Source organism: Apus apus, chromosome 2 (genome assembly GCF_020740795.1).
Source record: "Apus apus isolate bApuApu2 chromosome 2, bApuApu2.pri.cur, whole genome shotgun sequence".
In the NCBI taxonomy this organism is placed as follows: domain Eukaryota; kingdom Metazoa; phylum Chordata; class Aves; order Apodiformes; family Apodidae; genus Apus; species Apus apus.
The window spans coordinates 116,507,130-116,525,666 of record NC_067283.1 but is presented as its reverse complement, the minus strand read 5'-3'; the positions used below and the strand labels follow the sequence as shown (position 1 = coordinate 116,525,666).

Sequence of the window (18,537 nt, the reverse complement as noted above, 5' to 3'; positions counted from 1 at the left end):
GTAAAACATGCTAATGGATGTCACTGGTTTCAACTGCCAAGTTTTTGTCCTGAAATTTTATTGTAATCCACTGTCTCCTACAATATCCAAGAAGCAATCTAAATTATATAAATAGATTTTTTAGGTGACTACTTCATCTGGCTATGAAGATTAAATTAACAACCTGCTTACTGCTTAAATGTCAGGAGGCTCAGCTCACTTAAAGCATGTATTAAACAGGAAAATATTTTATTTTTCTCCAGTTTTTACTGAGAACAAGATACAGACATCAACAGGCTAAAATGTGTCTGCAGTTTGAAAGAAAAGAATTCTTTCCCTTAGACTTCTCTTTATTTTGCCAGCATAAGAGGATAAAGATATTTTGTGCATAGTGAAGTGCCACAGCAGTTTCAGTGCAATGTCAAATTTTAGCTTCAGCATCTTGGACATCAGAAGAAAGATTGTCACTTCTGCTATTCGTTTCTCTTTTTTTTCACATGCCAACTTAAAGGCAGATATTTTCATCAAAAGGCATTCCTAGTGTCTAGCTTAATTATTTGCCTCAGATCACTGGGTCTACAACATTTAACAGCCAATTTGGAGTTATGGAAATGCTGCAACATATGCCACTGGCTACAGTTCTGAAAAGTGACCACTGGATATGCTCTAGATGATAGCACATGTATATTTGCCCTCCAGAAATCCTCTGAAGTTTACAAGATTTTTGTTATCCATAGCAATACTAATGAATGTTTTGAGCAGTCTCTGATGTTATGACACTACAAGTGTTGTTACCAGATGCATTTGTAAATTAATACATTATGTAATTTCAGACAGAACTGGAAACGAGAAGCAGTAATCATAGAATATGAAAAAAAGGAGAAATTTACAATAAATACACAATCAGTAATTGCTTTATTTTGTTGTTGTTGTTTTACCTCATGGCAATACCAAGTCTCTCCTTCTCCAGCTTCTTCAATTTCTAGGCGAACTTTGAATATAGTATTGAATTTCTTATTTAGTTCAATAGAAGTCTCATAAATCTGCTTTTTTTTAAGTGATCCTTTGGGCAATATGACTGAAGTACAGGTACCTTTTTCACCACATACAGTTAGAGACATTTTTGGATTCATGGAATTAGAAGAAATATCACTAGTAGTGACCAGGACAGCCCAAGTCCCTGTTGGAACAAAACAGTAGAAAATAATTATTTGGCTTTCTGAATATCCAGAATAATACAGCAATCTGTAATAGGCTGAGTGAGTGAGTTAGCAGCTAGCAGCACATTCCCGTGTTTGCACTGAGCGAAAATATTGGCACGTAACAGGTTCACTTATTATCATTAACTAGTGAGAAGCAGATTTGGACACCAGCCCTTCTGTAGTGGGGCTGACCCTCTAGAGATGGGCCAGTCCAGTGGCACTATGCAGATAAGACTGCCAGTTCCATATTAGAGACTTACAATGAGCCATGCCAACCTGTTAATTTCTTCCACTCATAGATGCCTCCACTGATTATTTTAAATTGTTTTTTCTCCATTAATCATCGCTTAAAAGCAGTGTATTTTCTACTAGATAATACTGGTTATCAGTTTTGCCTTTGGGGACAGGTATTTTTTCCATGTTAACTTTTTGAGGAGCTACTTAAACTAGAATGCTAAAATTTGCTATATATATTCTATAACAAGATACTGATGTGATAAACTAGCTCAGAGCTTGAACTGTGATATTTTTATCACAGATCACTAAAATTATCATGCCAACAAAGTACAGAACTTCATCTATTTTATCTGTAAAGAAGTGATATTTGGTGAGAAAATAAAAATAATCCTGTATAACAGCACATAGATTTGCCTACTTTAGGGACACACTCAAACTCAGCAACTTCACTTTACCAAAACAATAAATAAATAGATAAATTTAAAAAGAATAGCAGCTCTTGTTCAAAGTAAAGGTATGGTGTGAACCTTTCAGCCTTTTAAGCATTCCAGATGAAATGCAGTGTTATAAGGACTGCAGATTGATGTACAGACTAATATCAGGTAGGCTCCTGAGTAACTTCTGTAACAGTATACTGAATGGTTATTTATTTAAGCCTCCTATCAACCAAACATTTTTCAGGATCAGAAAACTGTACTCATGAAAAAAATCCCACTGATTTATCTTGCTTTAACATATTCATTCATGTTAATAGAATATATGGAAAATTCAGAGCTCTCGAAACCATCCTTTACATTAATAAAAAAAAACCAAAAAAACATTACTGCTACAGAGATGAAGCTCCTGCAGAGGTTTTGGTTGTCTGGGCTGGTGCAGAATTGAGTATGACAGTTTTTCTACTGAGATAATTTAGCTCTGTTAATGAAAAGTTGGGCAGAGAATGGATTTAATAATGTCAAACAGCTATTTTACAAAACAGGTTATTTTACTTTAAATGATGAAAACAGAGATTTTCTGAGTTTATGTCCTGCAAAGTCTGTGTCTCTAAACACAATAGGCAAATCTTTAGAACAGGTTGGATCTGTTCTATTAATTCAGTAGTTGGTGAAGGTAAAAAAGGTAACAATTGCCATCCTTATAATAATCTAAAATAAATTCAGATATTATGACTCCATGGATAATCATAAATAGCTACCATTTTCATGTCTATGAACATAAAGTTAAATTAAGCCAATGATATCCATGAATAAATGGAAGTCAAGCAGTGAGTTATCAAATTCCCTGTGACATAATCCAAGGGGATTTTAGCCCTTAGGTTCTGAAATGCTGAGCCTTTAAACCATCGATGTACAGCTACCAAGGAAGAGTGACTGTAAGGACTGTCTCTGTTGAATCACATAGCACCATAACACTGCTATTAAATGTTAACTCTATTGTATAATCTCTGATAAATTTGTCAAGATCCAATTTAAAAGCAGCTACTTTCAGCTTCTTTCATTCTCTTCAGTTAAATCTAAAAGAGAGCTATGCTAAAAATTCATTCTTCCTAAGAATTCTTTTAATTTTCACAGACTGGCATTAATGGACTTCTGAAATTAATTTACCTCCTTGATATGTAAGCTGCCTTTAATGTGATAGATCAAAACTGTGTCCATTTTAAGCATTTAATTTGCTAGTTGGAATACATCAAGTTTTGTCAATATCTTTTCACAACAAAGACTTGCTGTATTCCCAGTCCTCATAACTTCTTTACAGCTATTCCAGCTTGAAGCAGTTCTTCTGGACAGAGATGACCACAATAACACACAACATTCCTGGTGAAATATCACTCTTTCTTTTTAGTGACATTCATTCTTTTCTATATTCAGTGATCAACGTGGGATCACAATCAGTTTTCTCACAGCCTCACCTCATTACTGTCTCAAAAACTATCCTGCAGTCATATAGCAAGCCCAGGTTTTTCTCCTAGTCATAACCTGATAGTGAACTCTTGTAGCAGAAAGCACTACACGACATGCAGATACAGATCCAAAACAGTTTTTAGACTACTAGCTACTACTTAAGTCGTAATTAAAAATAATATTAAAAAAAATAAACATTAGGAACCTGTGCCAGAATTTAGTGTTCAAATATTTAGTCTGTTTTATGCCTAACTGGATTCAAGCTCTGTGCTATAGAATTCAGTTCCATTACTTTCCTCCAGTTCTCAATGTTTGTTTTACAACCACTTCGTTTCCTGACAGTGCTTTGTAGCACCAACAGACAATTCTTCCTTTTACTGCTACTTTCCGCTTTCTTTTTATTACTTAAAAATGTCCCATAAAGCAAATAAAACTCAGCACTGAAATTAAGACAGATTAGATGTCATTATATTTCTCTTACCAGAAAATATTTCTAAAGAATATCAGCTTTGGTTTACAATCTGTCTTTAGTGAAGTCAAGATCATTCCTTCTCATTTCCTATTTGCTTCTGTTATCTTAACTCCTCTTTACCTCAAATGTATTATAAAGGCTTGCATGTGATCCCTTACAAGTCACCTGCATTGTGCTTTCTGCTTTTTAGGTGAAGTTGATGATCTTTGCTATTTTCAAGTCTTATCTTCTGTCTTCATAAAATTCTTTTAAATCCTAGCTACTAGATCTGCCAGTTCATTTCCCAATTCCTTCAATATTCTGGGCTAACAACCCCTTTGGTTGTCACTGTCTGACTACATGAAATTTGAAGTTCTATTTGTATATTATATTTGGTCGTTTCCAGTAGCCTCATTACTATTAGTAATTTTGGTTTTGTTTCCTTTCCCAACATTGTTTCTTTAATGAAAATTGAGATAAAGTATTCAACTTGTTTAGGGATTTTACTTACATACCTTCAGTCTGCAATCTGTTGTCCCTGTATAGTTAGTTACACATCTTTCCAGGTTCTTTGAATAAGTAAATGGTTGAAGAACCTTTATAATTTGTTTTACTTTTTTTATAAAATACGAGTCAGTTTGACATTTAGTAAGTCCCATTGTATCCATATACTTTCTGAACTTTAAGGTCACTTTTTGCTGGTCAGTCTTTTATTCTTCTGTTCCTTACAGGCTCTCTGCTTACTTGTCATATTCTTTCTAAAGTTATTATACACCCAGACCAGAACTGATTTTCAATAGATACAGAGCTGAGTATTAATAATAGACTGGAAAATACTGGCAAGTCTGCAATCAGATTTTTGAAGACTATGTGTGGGGGGGAAACAGAAGAAGGAAAATGTTTTTACTTAGTTGTGTTTAGACACAATTAAGGTGCATAAACAAGGATGCAAGATTTCTCTCGCTTTTTGTAGTATCAGTGAAGAAAGATGCAACAGACTGACCAACCTTGGGCTTCTGCTCTGAATTAGCCTTGGGAGATGCAGGCCTTGCTCTGTGGATTATGAAGGGCACCAAAGAAATCTGCTTTTTTAGAGACCTAGAATACTTGCAGTGGTGCAATACAGCTTTTTCTTGTTCTGAAATTGTCAGTAGCCTAGCTGCTCATCCTATCTTTATATCTCCATGGTATTCTGTCCTTTTGTCTCAGTGACATTTTTCTATTTCCTTAGATGATATAAGATATTAATTAGTGGACTAAGTACAGGCAGCTAAATACACACTACTAACTGTGTCTGCAACTACGTATAATGTAAAACTCTGAGCATAAAATGAAGTATCTATGAGCATAGAAATTATTTAAGATCAGGTTACAAAACTGCTGATAGAAAATGCAAATTCACACCTTCAGATAAGTTAAACTTTATATAGTTTGGTCTACCAGTTCTGATTCAGAATTCATAAATGGACCCAAACCAACAATTTACACCTCTCCAAAAAAGACATGTGAAAGAGCTAAGAAATACTCTACCCTGGCAAAGCATAAACAACTTATCATGTTTTCAGAGTCTAAGTTATTTCTGAATTTTCATCTTTTTTCATGAAACCATTTGAATAGGGTATTGGGTTCAGGTCAACTAACTGTTTGCAAGAACTTGTGCCACTGATGTAAGCAAAAAAGAAAACTGCAAATAAAAGCAAATGCTTTCTGCAAATATATGAACATACGGGAAAATCATTCTGCTAAAAGAGTTTTTGTATCTCTTCTTGTGATTTCATCACTGTTGCAGGAGCCTTCTGCTCTGCATTGACTGCCATATGGAACAACCTACCTCGTTCTGCTTCAGCTTTTTTTCTAGTCTCAACTGAAAACACAGTTCCTTCACTGCCTCCATTGCTTAATATCTCCCTTCTGCTCTAGTATTTCTCCCGTGAATATTATAATTGTATTTACAAGCTCTGGAAAGTGCTTGGAGAGAAAAACGGTGTGAGAGGCAACTCTCATGTAAGATATATCATTTCTGTATTTTGGCTTAAGGCTTTAAAATAACCCAAAAAATAATATGAGCTACAATTAAAACAAAAGCTGGAAGGAGCTTTGATGATTTTGGGCCTTACCACAAATCTTTCCTGTCAATGTCTCATTCTTGACTTTTCCAAGAACTTTCAACATCCTTTCTGTCTGTGCATCACCAACTCCACTGTCTAACCATTGCTGGCAAAGAAATGCATATTGGCCGTCATTGTTGCCTGATTCATGGATGACAATTTGGTCCAGGTACCATCCAGCTCCATAACCCACATTATGGTGCTCAACAAGCACTTTGCTTAACTGTCCAAGGTCTACTGCTCTCAATACAGAGATACAAACCTGCGAAGGTAAAGGCAAAATTAATAGCAAACTGATAAAACCATGTAGTTTACAATCCATCTTTAAGAAGATTTTGTCTGGAACAGGTTCCTTTCAATGCTAAAGTATCTTTTCCTTTCTGATAGTAAAGAAATATATTATAGGCTGACATTCATATTTGGAGACCTTGTTCAGAAAATATGTGGATCCTCGAATATGTACATTTTTCCTTGTTCATGATCATTGCATCCCAGGTTTTATTATTAAAAACATCCCACTATTTTGGGTAGAAAGAAACCTCTGATCATTGGTTTATTTACAGAAGTCTCATGAAAACTGAAGTCCAGCTAGTCTCTCATAACTGAAAGGAGTGATTCAAATATCAGAATAGGCCTCGTAAATTGAACTTTGGTTTAGATAAGGCATCTTAATTTAAACATTTACAGGTCTTTTATATTCAAAGACATCAAAAGGGAAATGGCGTATTATTAAGCTCTGAACAGAAATACTGACACTGCTGGTGACTATGCAAACAAAGGAAGATACTGACATTAAAAACTATAACTAAGGCTGTGCACGCATACAGGCAAGAATTGATGTGCTCTTCAGATGTAAATAGACATCTGTTTAAATATTGCTACGGCTACCAGTACACAAAAGCTAAATGGCAACTGCACTAGTGCATGTTGGGATGAATAACTTCTGTGAGTGAGAGAATGAATGTGTTCTGTGAAAGAGATAATATGAGTGGGTGGGTAGATACATGGGCATGTGTGGGTGACATGAAAAAAACCCCAGATGGGTAGTAGAAACAGACGCTGTAATTTTTATTTGTTGCCAACCAATTTGCCACAAAGCAGGAAAAAGCATGAGGACCTGAAAGAAACAAAGGATGAGATGATTTTTAGAAAGAATTATGTCATCTGGTCCATTCTCCTGTCTTCGTAGGACTATTCTCTACAATGTGCTCAGAAAAAGAAAACATCAAAGTTATTATTCCTATCACAGCCTCAGGACTTCCAGCATTCTTACCTTGTTATATCTGCAATTTCCCCAAACAGTTACCATGGCAAGTTGTACCCCTTCACGTAATGCATATGAAGCCTAAAATAAGATCTAGCTGTGAGGAATGTCTTGTAAATAAGTTTTTGGGAGCATTCACTGTTTTTTAATTTTATTCTTTGTAGTTCTGAGCCAAATATAATTTACTTGTCAGTCTATATGACCCCTGACTTAGAGGAAACAGCTTGTATTGCTAATAATCGTGTTCCTTCACAACTAACTCTATCTGGGAAAGGGACCTATCATTAGCCTCATTCTTTGTGATAATAATTAACAGTCATTAGACAACAGTGGTCATAATCGTCCATTGTTATCAATGAATTTTCATAATAATACATTAAATAGCCCACTCCCTCAGCATTTGCAAGAACGTACTTTTGGTTGATGTCATTACAATAATTTTTTTCCCCTCAGTATAAAGACCTTCAGAACTGCATTAAACACACTACTGGAAGTGTAATTAATGAAACTAAAAAGGATTTTATTTGAATCATCTCGCTTTATATAAAATGTTAGGAGGCAAAATTACTATCCCTTTATTTAACCCATTAAACTGGTGAAGAAGTTACACAGACAATTACTTAAATATAAACAAGCCTTACTTTCAGCAGTAATTAAATCAACTTCAGAATCATAGAATCATTACCCTTTGTTGCAATTTTCTCAAGTTTCCTTGTTTTCTTTTCCTGTCCCTTCCATATTTTCCAGGGATGTTGCTGACGTAATCTTGCCTCTCAAGACAGCTTGCCCTTAACATCTCTTCCTTTCAACTTCTATTCTTAGGTACTCTCACTAAAACTTCAATCCAACTTTTGAATTAATCTATGTAAAAAAGAATGTAAGACTGGTAGCAGTATGTCAGACCTCATATCCATCTAGTCCAGTATCCTGTTGCCAACAGTTACCAATAACAGATTTCTAGGCAAGATTTGAAAAACAGGGCAAATATATAGAGATGCTTCTTGAATATAAAGACTCTCAGGCTTTAGCAATTTGCGGTTCAGAGATTTCCCGAGCCAGAGATTGTGCTTTTTCACTTAACAGCCCTCAGAGGAAAGTCGTCTTCCCTGACAATGTGTAATGGCTTTTTGCACCAACATGCATTTTATCATCTGCAACATCTTGTGCAAGAAAGTAAAATTGATTAATTATGCACTGTGTAAAAAGCCACCTCCTTTTGTTCTTAATCTGCCACCTGTAAGTTTATTTAATGCTCCTGAGTCCTTATATTTCGTGAGAAAGTAGAATTGCTCATTTTCTCTATGCCATTTAATACTTCTTATCTCCCTGTCCCTTCCTTTCATCATCCCTTTTCCAGGCCAAACAGTACTTGTTTGCTTAGTTGCTCCTTGTATGGAAGATGTTTCTTATCACTTGACATTCTTCTTGCACTTCTTAAGACAAGTGAATCAGAACAAATCACAGAGTCTACTGTGCATCTGCCCTAGAAAACTTACCTGGGGGCATGACTGTATTTTCTAATCCAGGGTAGCTGGATTTTTTCTCTTCTCTAATAATTCCTAAACATTTGATCTGTTCTATTTGACTTTGGTTTTTGCCTCTATGAAGCACTGAGATGACATCATGACAGACCTGTCCCAATCCCAAGGTCACTTTCTGATGTGTAAAAGCTATTTCAGAGCCCATCATTATGCATGCAAATTGAAGAGGTTTCCCCCCTGCGCAGCCATTGCTTTACTTCTAGCTACAATTATTTTTATCTGCCATTTTGCTACCCAGTCACTCATTATATGGAGGTCCTTGCAATCTCTGCCACCAAATTTCATATTTATTACCTCAACTTAGTATCATGAAAACACTTTGCCATCTCACTGCTCAACCTTTCCCAAGAACCTATTGCACAATGAAGAACATGAGTAGAAAAATAAATAAGCTGAAGAAAACTTTTATTGTTGACAGTACAAAAACAGGTCACCTAAAACAGAGGATCTGCTTGGGAAGACACTCAGCATTCTGCTATTGCTCTGTATAGTGGCTTTGATTTCTTTAAAAGTAAGAGCTGTGTCACTGACTCTGTATTAATGTCTAGCTTGAAACTGCCATATAAGTTATTGTCTTTACACCTCCAGGTTTTGTCACAGACTATGTACCTTTATGTCTTTTATTAATTCTACTAATGGCCTATAAACATTTGCCCTCAAAAGTGCCAAAAAATTATCCTGTATTTTTATTAACCAGGCAACCAGCATCACAAAATTCTTCCTATATTTTAAGAGCACAGTTTGGCCTAAGGTAGTAGGATTCTGTAAAAATGACATCTTAGAGGAAAAACAAACAAACAAACAAACAAAACCACAAAAAAACCCCTAAAAATAAGAAGGGTTCTAATACTCTATACGAAAAGGAAAGAACAACATGTCAAAATACTTCGAGTAGCAAGACTATGGCCAATTAAATACGTCCCAATGCACAGTAATTTCACTAGGTACCAGGACACGAAATACTTTTATGAATCTAGTACCAGATTATTGCTGTGAAAAGGAGACATTAATTTTCCTCAGTAGTTAATGAAAAGGCAGGTAAACTGTATCGAAATATATATGCTTACCTCTTCTCATTCTTGCCTAAACACTTAGTTATCTTCTTTTTACAGTGGTAAATGAGTGACACAAGGAAGGTAAAAAGATGCATTCGGATCATCAGGTAAACCAGTAGCTGAGCTTAGAAATTAATATGGGCTGTCTGGCTGTGAATACTCTAGACATTATTCCACACAGTCCGTTTAGAACAACAGTTTTCTGAAAATGTCACCTAAGAGCTGAGCCAACAGAATTTGACAAAGAAGAAAAAAGAGAAGCAGAGGAAGTGATGGCAAATTTTTGAAGAGGTTGCAAACGTATTATTAGAGCATCAGAAAAAGATACAGGAAAATGTAAGTAGGACAATTAGAGAGATGTTCTTATACACAAGGAACATTGAACGATCCAGAGACAGAACAAGTGTGCAGAGGATAGAGGTCTATAAAAACAAAAATAGCAAAGAGAGGGTGACAGAGAAAAAATAATTCACTGGAACTTCTAGCAAAAAAGAAGGGAAATAAGGTGAAACTGATTGCAGTACAGTCCATACTACCACAGTAAACTGTGAATACTCATCACACTCAAAAAGTTTACACAAATACACAGAGGTAAAATTATCAACGAATATGGAACACAAGGATGACATGGCTGGTTTCTATGCTTGAGAAAATATTTGACATTAAGAAAGCAAAGGAAGAATTGCCTAAGGGCAAGGCTAGCAAAGCAGTGGAACAGGTTGCCTGGGAAAGTTACGGCATTGCAGCCATGGAAGGTCTTAAGAAATGGTAGGAAATAAGTATAGAAGATCCTGTTTTATTATACAGTGATCAACTGAAAAGTCTCTTTAAATCTCATCTACTCATATCGGGCCTGAGTCCAGGGTATTTGTGAACATGTTGTGTAGGTACAGTCATTAATATGGTAATCAGCAAAGGTTGACCAGAAAATCTCTCCTAGGACTTATCTTGAGCAGTCACAGTATGTTTACAAGCAGCTTTACCTGTTTGCAATTCTATATATAAATTGATTAATTAACACAGAGTAGCTAACATATTTAAAACTTCTCTTACAACTAGGTCTGGGCAGATCTTTCTGGTTTTAAGGAGCAGTCACAGGAAATAGTCCTGATATTTCTATATCAGTTTCGCAAATAACTGAAAACTAAGCCATGGTATTTCATATATAATTAGGTTCAATTCTAGTTTCTAAGAACAGTTATTGATGCTTTGTGGGATTAAGTTTGCTGGTACTTGAACTATTCTTAAACTGTAATCCCAATTCAAGTAAAATGTCTATACTTAGTAAGCAACACATCTTTTCCACAGGTTACAGTGGAGTTACATCAATGCTTGCATTTGTTACTGTAAGGAAATATTGTATAATAAAATAAAATACATAAAATAAAACACATTAAGCAAACGTGAGAAAAATAATTCAATACAAACCTGTCCTCTTTCAAAATTTGACTGTCTTAGTCTCCTTTTGCAGGAATCTCCCTGGTCTCCAAACACTGTGATAAAAACATCCGCATCAGTCCCCGATGCAGGCAATGATCCCGTATGAACGCTGATCAAGTAAAGAACTTCTGTCATGAAAAATCAGTGACACAAGACATTACCAAATTAGACTGCTTAGCAATGTAATTACCAAATACTATAAATCTATTTTAGGTAAAGGAGTAATTTCAAGACCAAGGAATTAAGTTATAGCAATTGACATTAATGTTCTGAGTTTCATATACATTGCTAATTGCCTTACATTAGCACAATACAGCATTTGAGATCAAATGTCCTTTATCAAGCAATGCAACAATCCATGCTTACATTACAGAAAAATAAAATGTTGTAGTAAACCACCTTAGCCAGTGCTCATGGAAATCCACTGAAAGGATCACACTGATTTTGTAAGGCTTTGTAAAAACCTTCAATTCTCATAGATATTAATGGACTTAAACTGAGTTAGGATTTATCAACTCTAACAATATTTTACCAAAGAAAACCACAGAAAAAACAGATAAAATCCACTTTTTTTTAGTTCTGGATCAGCTGAATTCTGCTTTAATCTGACATTTTAATAATTCTGGCAAATATCAGTTAATATGTTCAGGAGAAATGGCTCAGCTATTTATACAGATTTGTATTATTATTATTCTTCACCACAAAGGATGGCTCGCCATGACTTTTGGCTGAGGAGTTATATAGTTCATATTTCTTGAGGCAGCATATCAGAGGATTTTTTTTTTTATGGGTTCTGTAAGCTCTGTCAAGAGCTAAATGTTATAGCAGGCTGTTAAGATATATTTCCATGTGCAGTCTAGCCTTCAGTTAGACATGAAATGCAAAAGTTTTAAATATTTTAACTAAGACTTCTGTTCATAGAATAGAATGAATGAAATTTCTTTTCTAAATATTTTATTAAATGTAATCAGAACAAAGGAAGATGCTATCATATTTGAAATACAATAATGAAATGAAAGAGAGCTACTGGGGAAGAAATGGAGCTTAAAGAAAACCTAAAAGAAGATTAGTTTTTTCTTTTTGTGATATAATACTAATTGGGCTTGGAGTGTTTATCAGACTTTCAAATTGGTAGTTAGCCTAGTGGAAAAAAAATATGTCAGTTGCCTTAAACCAGAAAACACTGTGTGAACAATACACGTTATTAAAGATCCTGCACAGTTCACTCAGGCATAGTGAATGAACTTTTACAAATAATTTTGAGTGTTTTTTCAATATATAAAAAATGCTTTGCGATTGTGCCCCTTGTGTTCATCCCATTAAGCAGTTCACAGTTTTGTGTGTGTGTGTGCATTTGCTCATGTACTTATTTTTTTTAGTTCCATGGCATACCCCTGAGTGGTGGCTTGTCTGGCCTGACTGCTGCTAGCTCTGTTACAGTCTCAGATCCATCTTCTCCAAACAGACACTGGGCTTCAGTGTGAAAGCCCAACTCTTGTTTAGTGTCCATATCTTGTAGCCGAAGCTGTAGGCAGAATCAGAAGAAGATATTCATTTATCTGAATTATTTCATTTCTTATTTCCTTCCAAACAGAAACTGACATTTCTTCCCATTGTTAATGCCTACACACACTTTATGAAGCTACCTGGCTCTGCATAACAAGAGCTCCAGTAGTTGTTGCAAGCCACTGATTCTGCTGGCAGATGTTTATAGGCATATTCTTCATTGCATATTGACACAGACATAGGACCCATTTGTAAGGAAACAATGAAGGATACAGATTAAATTCACCTGCATGCACTTGAAATTCCAGAATGGCAAATGAATGAATACAGTTACATAAATCTCAACAGTATATGTCTATTTTGCAAAAGTGTTTGTTTTCCTGATTTTTATTTGTTTACATGTGACTTGCTGTATCTCAACTAGGATTTTTGAAATTGGCAGTAATAAGAGGTGCAGTGGCCTTCATTACACCCTATGGAAATAAGTTATTTGAATAATGAATTCCAATAGAAGGTGTGATCTTAGGTCCAGCTTCATTCCACCTCACTTTAAATATTCAGTGGAGACTGAACAAATTAGGTTCCAGATTTGGGAACTTAGAACCTCCAAATCAACCAAGGAAGCATGGTGTTGGGAGCCCACCTATCCTAGCTAGTGAGACAGTCAATGTGGACATCAGATTCATAGGAGGGCAACTCAGATGGTGAAATTAATCCTAGTTCAGGCACAAAATACAGAATGAGAAACTATCAAGTATATGCAGAAATGTTTCTGCTAACTTACATGCAGCATTTAACTTGATACATAACTCAGTGAATAAGAGTTTGCAGAAATGGTTTCTTCAGCCTTTAGAATCTGTTAGTATAGAAATATTCTATCCAAGACATTAAAACCAAATCAAAATGAAACAAAAAATTCATCAAGATATCATGTAATTGAAATTCTTAGGCATGGATTCCCAAAAATACTGTGATGACTTTTTAGCACTACTGACAACAGCAGCAGCAACAAGTTTGTTTGTACCACTGTTTGGAAATCCTGAGTACAGATTTCCTTATGTAGACTTCAAGTGCAGGCTCTGAAATGCATAAGTATTTAAATAATTGAATTACATAATCTAATTTTTGAGAAATTTGACAGTTCCACTCCTAAAAATTTTGCCAGATGCTGTTGTCCTTGAGTACCTAGAAATGTAATTACTGAACATTTGCCATTCTTACTTATGCTTTGTGCCCAGCACTTCACAAGATCAGGCACTGAGATCCCAAATGAAAGTAAATCACCATTTCCAGAATAAAACGATTAATTACTTGAATAAGCAGTTGCAGCCAGTTGTTTACCCATTTTTTGCACTTGCAATAACTGAATCTTCTCACACTCTGTGTATAACGTCTTCACAAAAATCTCCTTCCTAACATCTATCAGTATATGCATCTTTGATTAAATATCAGAAAATAGCACAAACCCCTATCCATATTAAAAGTGGACTAAGGTTACCTGCATATGCAGGCGGATGATCTGCAGAAACTGGACTCATAAAGATGTGTAAATTTATGCAGTCTTTGGACTTAAAATAAAATGTACCTGACAAATTCTTGTTAGTTGCAAGATTACATCTAAGTGTGAACTTTATCTCCAGATCATAGAGTGTTTCTATATTTTATTTGAAAGTAAAAATACTTTTATTTTGGAAAAGGCCAGAAACTATTTTTTAGCAAAGAAAAGCTACTTATCCTAGAGTACATAAATCTTCAAAAGTTACAGAAAAAACATACATTTTAGCAAAGGTTTTATCATTTGCTACAGAAGTGTACAGAAAACCATAGGAAATAGCAGGAAAAATTCTGGTATTCTGGAGCTGCTGTAAACACCAGAGTAGAGAGAAAGGAATGTAGGGATTTTATCTCCTTTTTAACCTTTGCAATTTCATCTGTAATTGTGAAATTTCAGAACCTTTGGCTATTATTTGTTTCACGTAAGGAGAAGGAAGGAAATTCTTTTAAATTGGGACTGGGTTTGGCCACTGATTCACAGTGAGCTTGCACCTACTGGCTGCCTCCTGTAGTCTTCTATTTCTATCCAGCATCTCTATTTTTTACCTCATTGCAAAAGTCACATGAAAGCGAAACCAAGTTGTTACATTTTAGATTATGCTTCCATGTATAAATAATTTATAAACAGACTAAGAAATTAGTAACAGATGTTATAAGCATATTACTGGCACAAAAACCATATGTTATTGTGGTTTATATTGCGGGTTTTAAGTGCACGAGTAGAAGAGACTGTGCAGGTCTATAGCAACCTATTGACTTCTTGTAGATTGTAACAATTTATAGCTACTAATAAACCAAGTACTAAATGACTTCTGAAGTATTTAAAAGTGTGAACAAAAATCACTTAGCTATTTGCAAAGAGTTGTCTTTGAAAAGAAAGCAGAAAGCAAACTATTATAATTTCCTGCCATGTTTTGAGCCACCAGTTCTGGAGGCTGAAATCCTATTTAACAATCACACAATGGATGTACTGAGGGTAGTGTCAACATATTTTTTTTAATGCCTGGAGACGCATATTTAATTTATTTAAAATTACTTTAAAATTAATTTTTCAAAAATTAATTTTTCTTATCTATTCTTTCAATTCTTGTATCCTAAACTGGGACTACAAAATTAGCTGACAAATAAAAATTTGGGGAGAAAATATGAACAAGATAAAGTCCTCCTCCATCCTCAGAGGAGCTCATAACCTCAGACTTTATCTTCCTTTGAGTGCCATAAACTCAATCGAATTTTAGTCTGGAATAGAGCTGTCTAACGTTTCCCATCAGAACCATTTCTGGACTGTTGAATCACACTTTGATCTTTTAAAACCAGCATAGGGTTAAGGCACTGTGTAGCCCAGTTAAGAATAACTTTATTTTAGTGATTTCAGAACAGTTCAGTGCTATGTCCACAATGCTTTTGGGCCCTTGTCTACAGGCAGAGTTCACTGGCATAGTTTTCTTTGCATTGACCTTGAAGCTTGTTTCCCCAAAGCCCAAGTATTATCAGGCCCAACATCTTTCATTCAGTCTTCCTACTCACCCTGAGGAAAGGTATACATTCAAAATCTTGTTGAATCATAAGTTTGGCAGCATTAAATCATTTCTCCATCCCTTTTTATGAGAGATCTTAAGTACATTTTAAACTACAATAAGATTTTTAAGGCCCACCGGTGACCATGTTGCAATGAATAAATACTAAAGTATCTGCTTAATTGGTTTCCAGAAGTAGGTTGCTCTGTGTCAGGAGACTGTCAGTATTTCCATGCAGTGATTAACATTTCCTAACATCAGCAGAATACACTGCCTTCCATGTCCTGATGAGCTATGCAGAACGGATCTGCATATCAGTGAATAGGTACAGCTACATGCACTTTGGCATCTACAAAGAGGGTAGATGTACCCACAGAGAGATCAGGAAGCTGTAAACAATCATCTGCAGATACCAGGTCACTGAGCCGAAGATGTGTAGCATTGCTAGTGTGGTGCAAAGTGAAGCTAACAATCATAGAGTCATAGAATCATAGATTGCCAGGTTGGAAGGGACCTCAAGGATCATCTGGTCCAACCTTTCTAGGTACTACTATAGTTTATACGAGATGGCTCAGCACCCTGTCAAGATGAGACTTAAAACTGTCCAATGTGGGGGAATTTACCACTTCCCTCTCAACAAAAGAAATGTACTTGTATTATGAAGAAAATTATAAGTTATATATACATATATATATAGTTTATTTGGAATACCTTATGAAGCTTAATTCCTCTTCCTAAGCACGGACTGGATAACACAAAGGAAACTTTTGTTATATCTCCAATATCACCAACAATCAACTGTTAGAAAAATAAAGAAAAACCATTAACATACATTGCATGTAACAAGCTGGATTACATACTTTAAACCCAGGTAAAAAGATAAATAAAATACAATTCAAGGTCATTCATGTTATGGTGACGAAGTCCCATTAATATTACAAGTTCATTTGGACTCATATTTGTGTTATAATTTATGTTTATTTTTAACTGGGAGTATTGGCTGCAGAGTGTAGGCTGGAAATGCATGACTGATTCTACATTTCCAGGTCAAATTCATATTATTCTTCTTTTCATTTTCCTATTTGCCTCCTCTTCATCCCACTCTCATTCTCAAACTTAAACTGAAATTATTAAACCAAGATGCTTTTTACCCTGGCTATTGCTTCTGTTCTCAGTTATTCTAGTGCTCAAAAGAAAGGATGATGGTTTCCATACATCATATCATACACTGATTTTCATCTTGCAGCAGTTAAGCAAGAGATGCTTATATTGCCTTTTTGCAAAAGACAGGTACTGATGTGCAAGAAGAAAAAGCCTTTTGAAAGGACTGACCCAAGTTCACACACCTGTCCAAAAGCTGCTATAACTTCGTGTGCAAATTACAGAATTGATATTTGCCCAGGCCCAAGCTCATTGTAGAGAGACACAGCTTCTAGGTAGTGAAGACAGATTAGTTGAGGTTTGAGAAGTAAAGGAAGTATGGAATGGCTTAATTATTTATTGCCTTTCTGCTTAGGCCTACTAGTCTTAATTCAAAGTTAATGAGGCTTTTCATGTCAAAGTTGGCACTTGCTCAAGAGAGCTCTCAGAAGTGATACGTATTAGCCCACGTGTGAGAAGTTCTTCAAGTGCTGCTTATTTAAAACATGGAGGAATAAACACTAACTCTGATAGACAAAAAAATATTCCACACAACATGTTGGCTACGATTCTTACTTTACTGAAAATATTTGGTAAGATTTTGTGGGAAATAAAAAAGAAACCAACCAAAAATGGATTATCATTCAGATTCTGAATTTTCTGTGCAGGAGATTTCCCTTTTCTTCCAAATACAACAACCTCAATATCAAGAGCATTTTCAGGTACTTGTGTACAGTGCACCCATGTTTGCCATCGTCCTCTGCTTTTAGTGTCAACAGTTTTTGTGAGAAGAGATGTCACAGATGTTTCTGCAATGCAAACAAACATATATTCAGAGCCCACATTAAAGTTTCAAGGCAGTATAAGCCAAAAGATGTAGGATTTTATTGCCTGGCACTGCCAGATATAGTACAGGCAAGTCAGGCAACAAAACCACAAAACCCTCATTACTCCTTTTAGCTCTGTGGAGGTGTAGAAAACTAGGTCTGTTGCTTCATTAATCCATGTCACACTCATAAAAGGGCCATACCTATCTTCTCTGTATTGTTCTACAGACAAGATATGGGCTGCCAGAGGAGACTCTTCCAATACTGTAATCTCCATCTTTTCCATCCCAGGCATAATTTCTTCCTCCTTGTTTACAAATGGCATGATTCACCTTGGTCCAGGCCCCTGCCCCTAACCATTGGGATACCAATTCTCAGTTCTGCCTACACTGTGAAGGAATCTTGTACTAGCTCTGTTCTGCACTGCCATGCAGCAGTGATTGATGCAAATGAAGGACATTTCTGCTGATATTACCTTTGAGCGGAATTGCCACTTCTACAAAATCTTTCTTGGAGCGTTTATTGATCCAGTCATTGTGAACAAACACATATTCAGAAAAAGGGTAGAGGACTTCTTTTACAACAATTTTTTCCAAGAACCACTCATCTGATTGAAAATAAACGGGACATGATTAATTTATACCTTTTAAGCAACAAGATGTCTATGTATGCAGTTATAAGTTTCTATCTTTAGAAAATCAATAAACTGTTTTCTTTTGCCAGACTTCAGGAAATTAAGACTCTTGAAAATACACTGGCTGTGTATGTATGTGTGTGTCTTTCTGGTCCCCTACACTCCAAAATATTCAACAAAG

The 18,537-nt window shown here is 35.5% G+C and overlaps 1 protein-coding gene across 1 annotated transcript in view; it reads right to left on the bottom strand.

The window, feature by feature from the left end:
- Positions 1 to 18,537, bottom strand: part of LOC127380806 (lipoxygenase homology domain-containing protein 1-like) — a 141,586-nt gene that overhangs the window by 33,407 nt on the left and 89,642 nt on the right. Inside the window, exons 25-31 of the mRNA XM_051610288.1 lie at positions 18,198 to 18,329; positions 17,523 to 17,704; positions 16,467 to 16,553; positions 12,571 to 12,703; positions 11,167 to 11,306; positions 5,888 to 6,140; positions 918 to 1,159 (exon numbers count right to left, since the gene is read on the bottom strand). Of these exons, the coding sequence (XP_051466248.1) occupies positions 918 to 1,159; positions 5,888 to 6,140; positions 11,167 to 11,306; positions 12,571 to 12,703; positions 16,467 to 16,553; positions 17,523 to 17,704; positions 18,198 to 18,329 (1,169 nt within the window). The remainder of the gene's footprint in view (positions 1 to 917; positions 1,160 to 5,887; positions 6,141 to 11,166; positions 11,307 to 12,570; positions 12,704 to 16,466; positions 16,554 to 17,522; positions 17,705 to 18,197; positions 18,330 to 18,537) is intronic.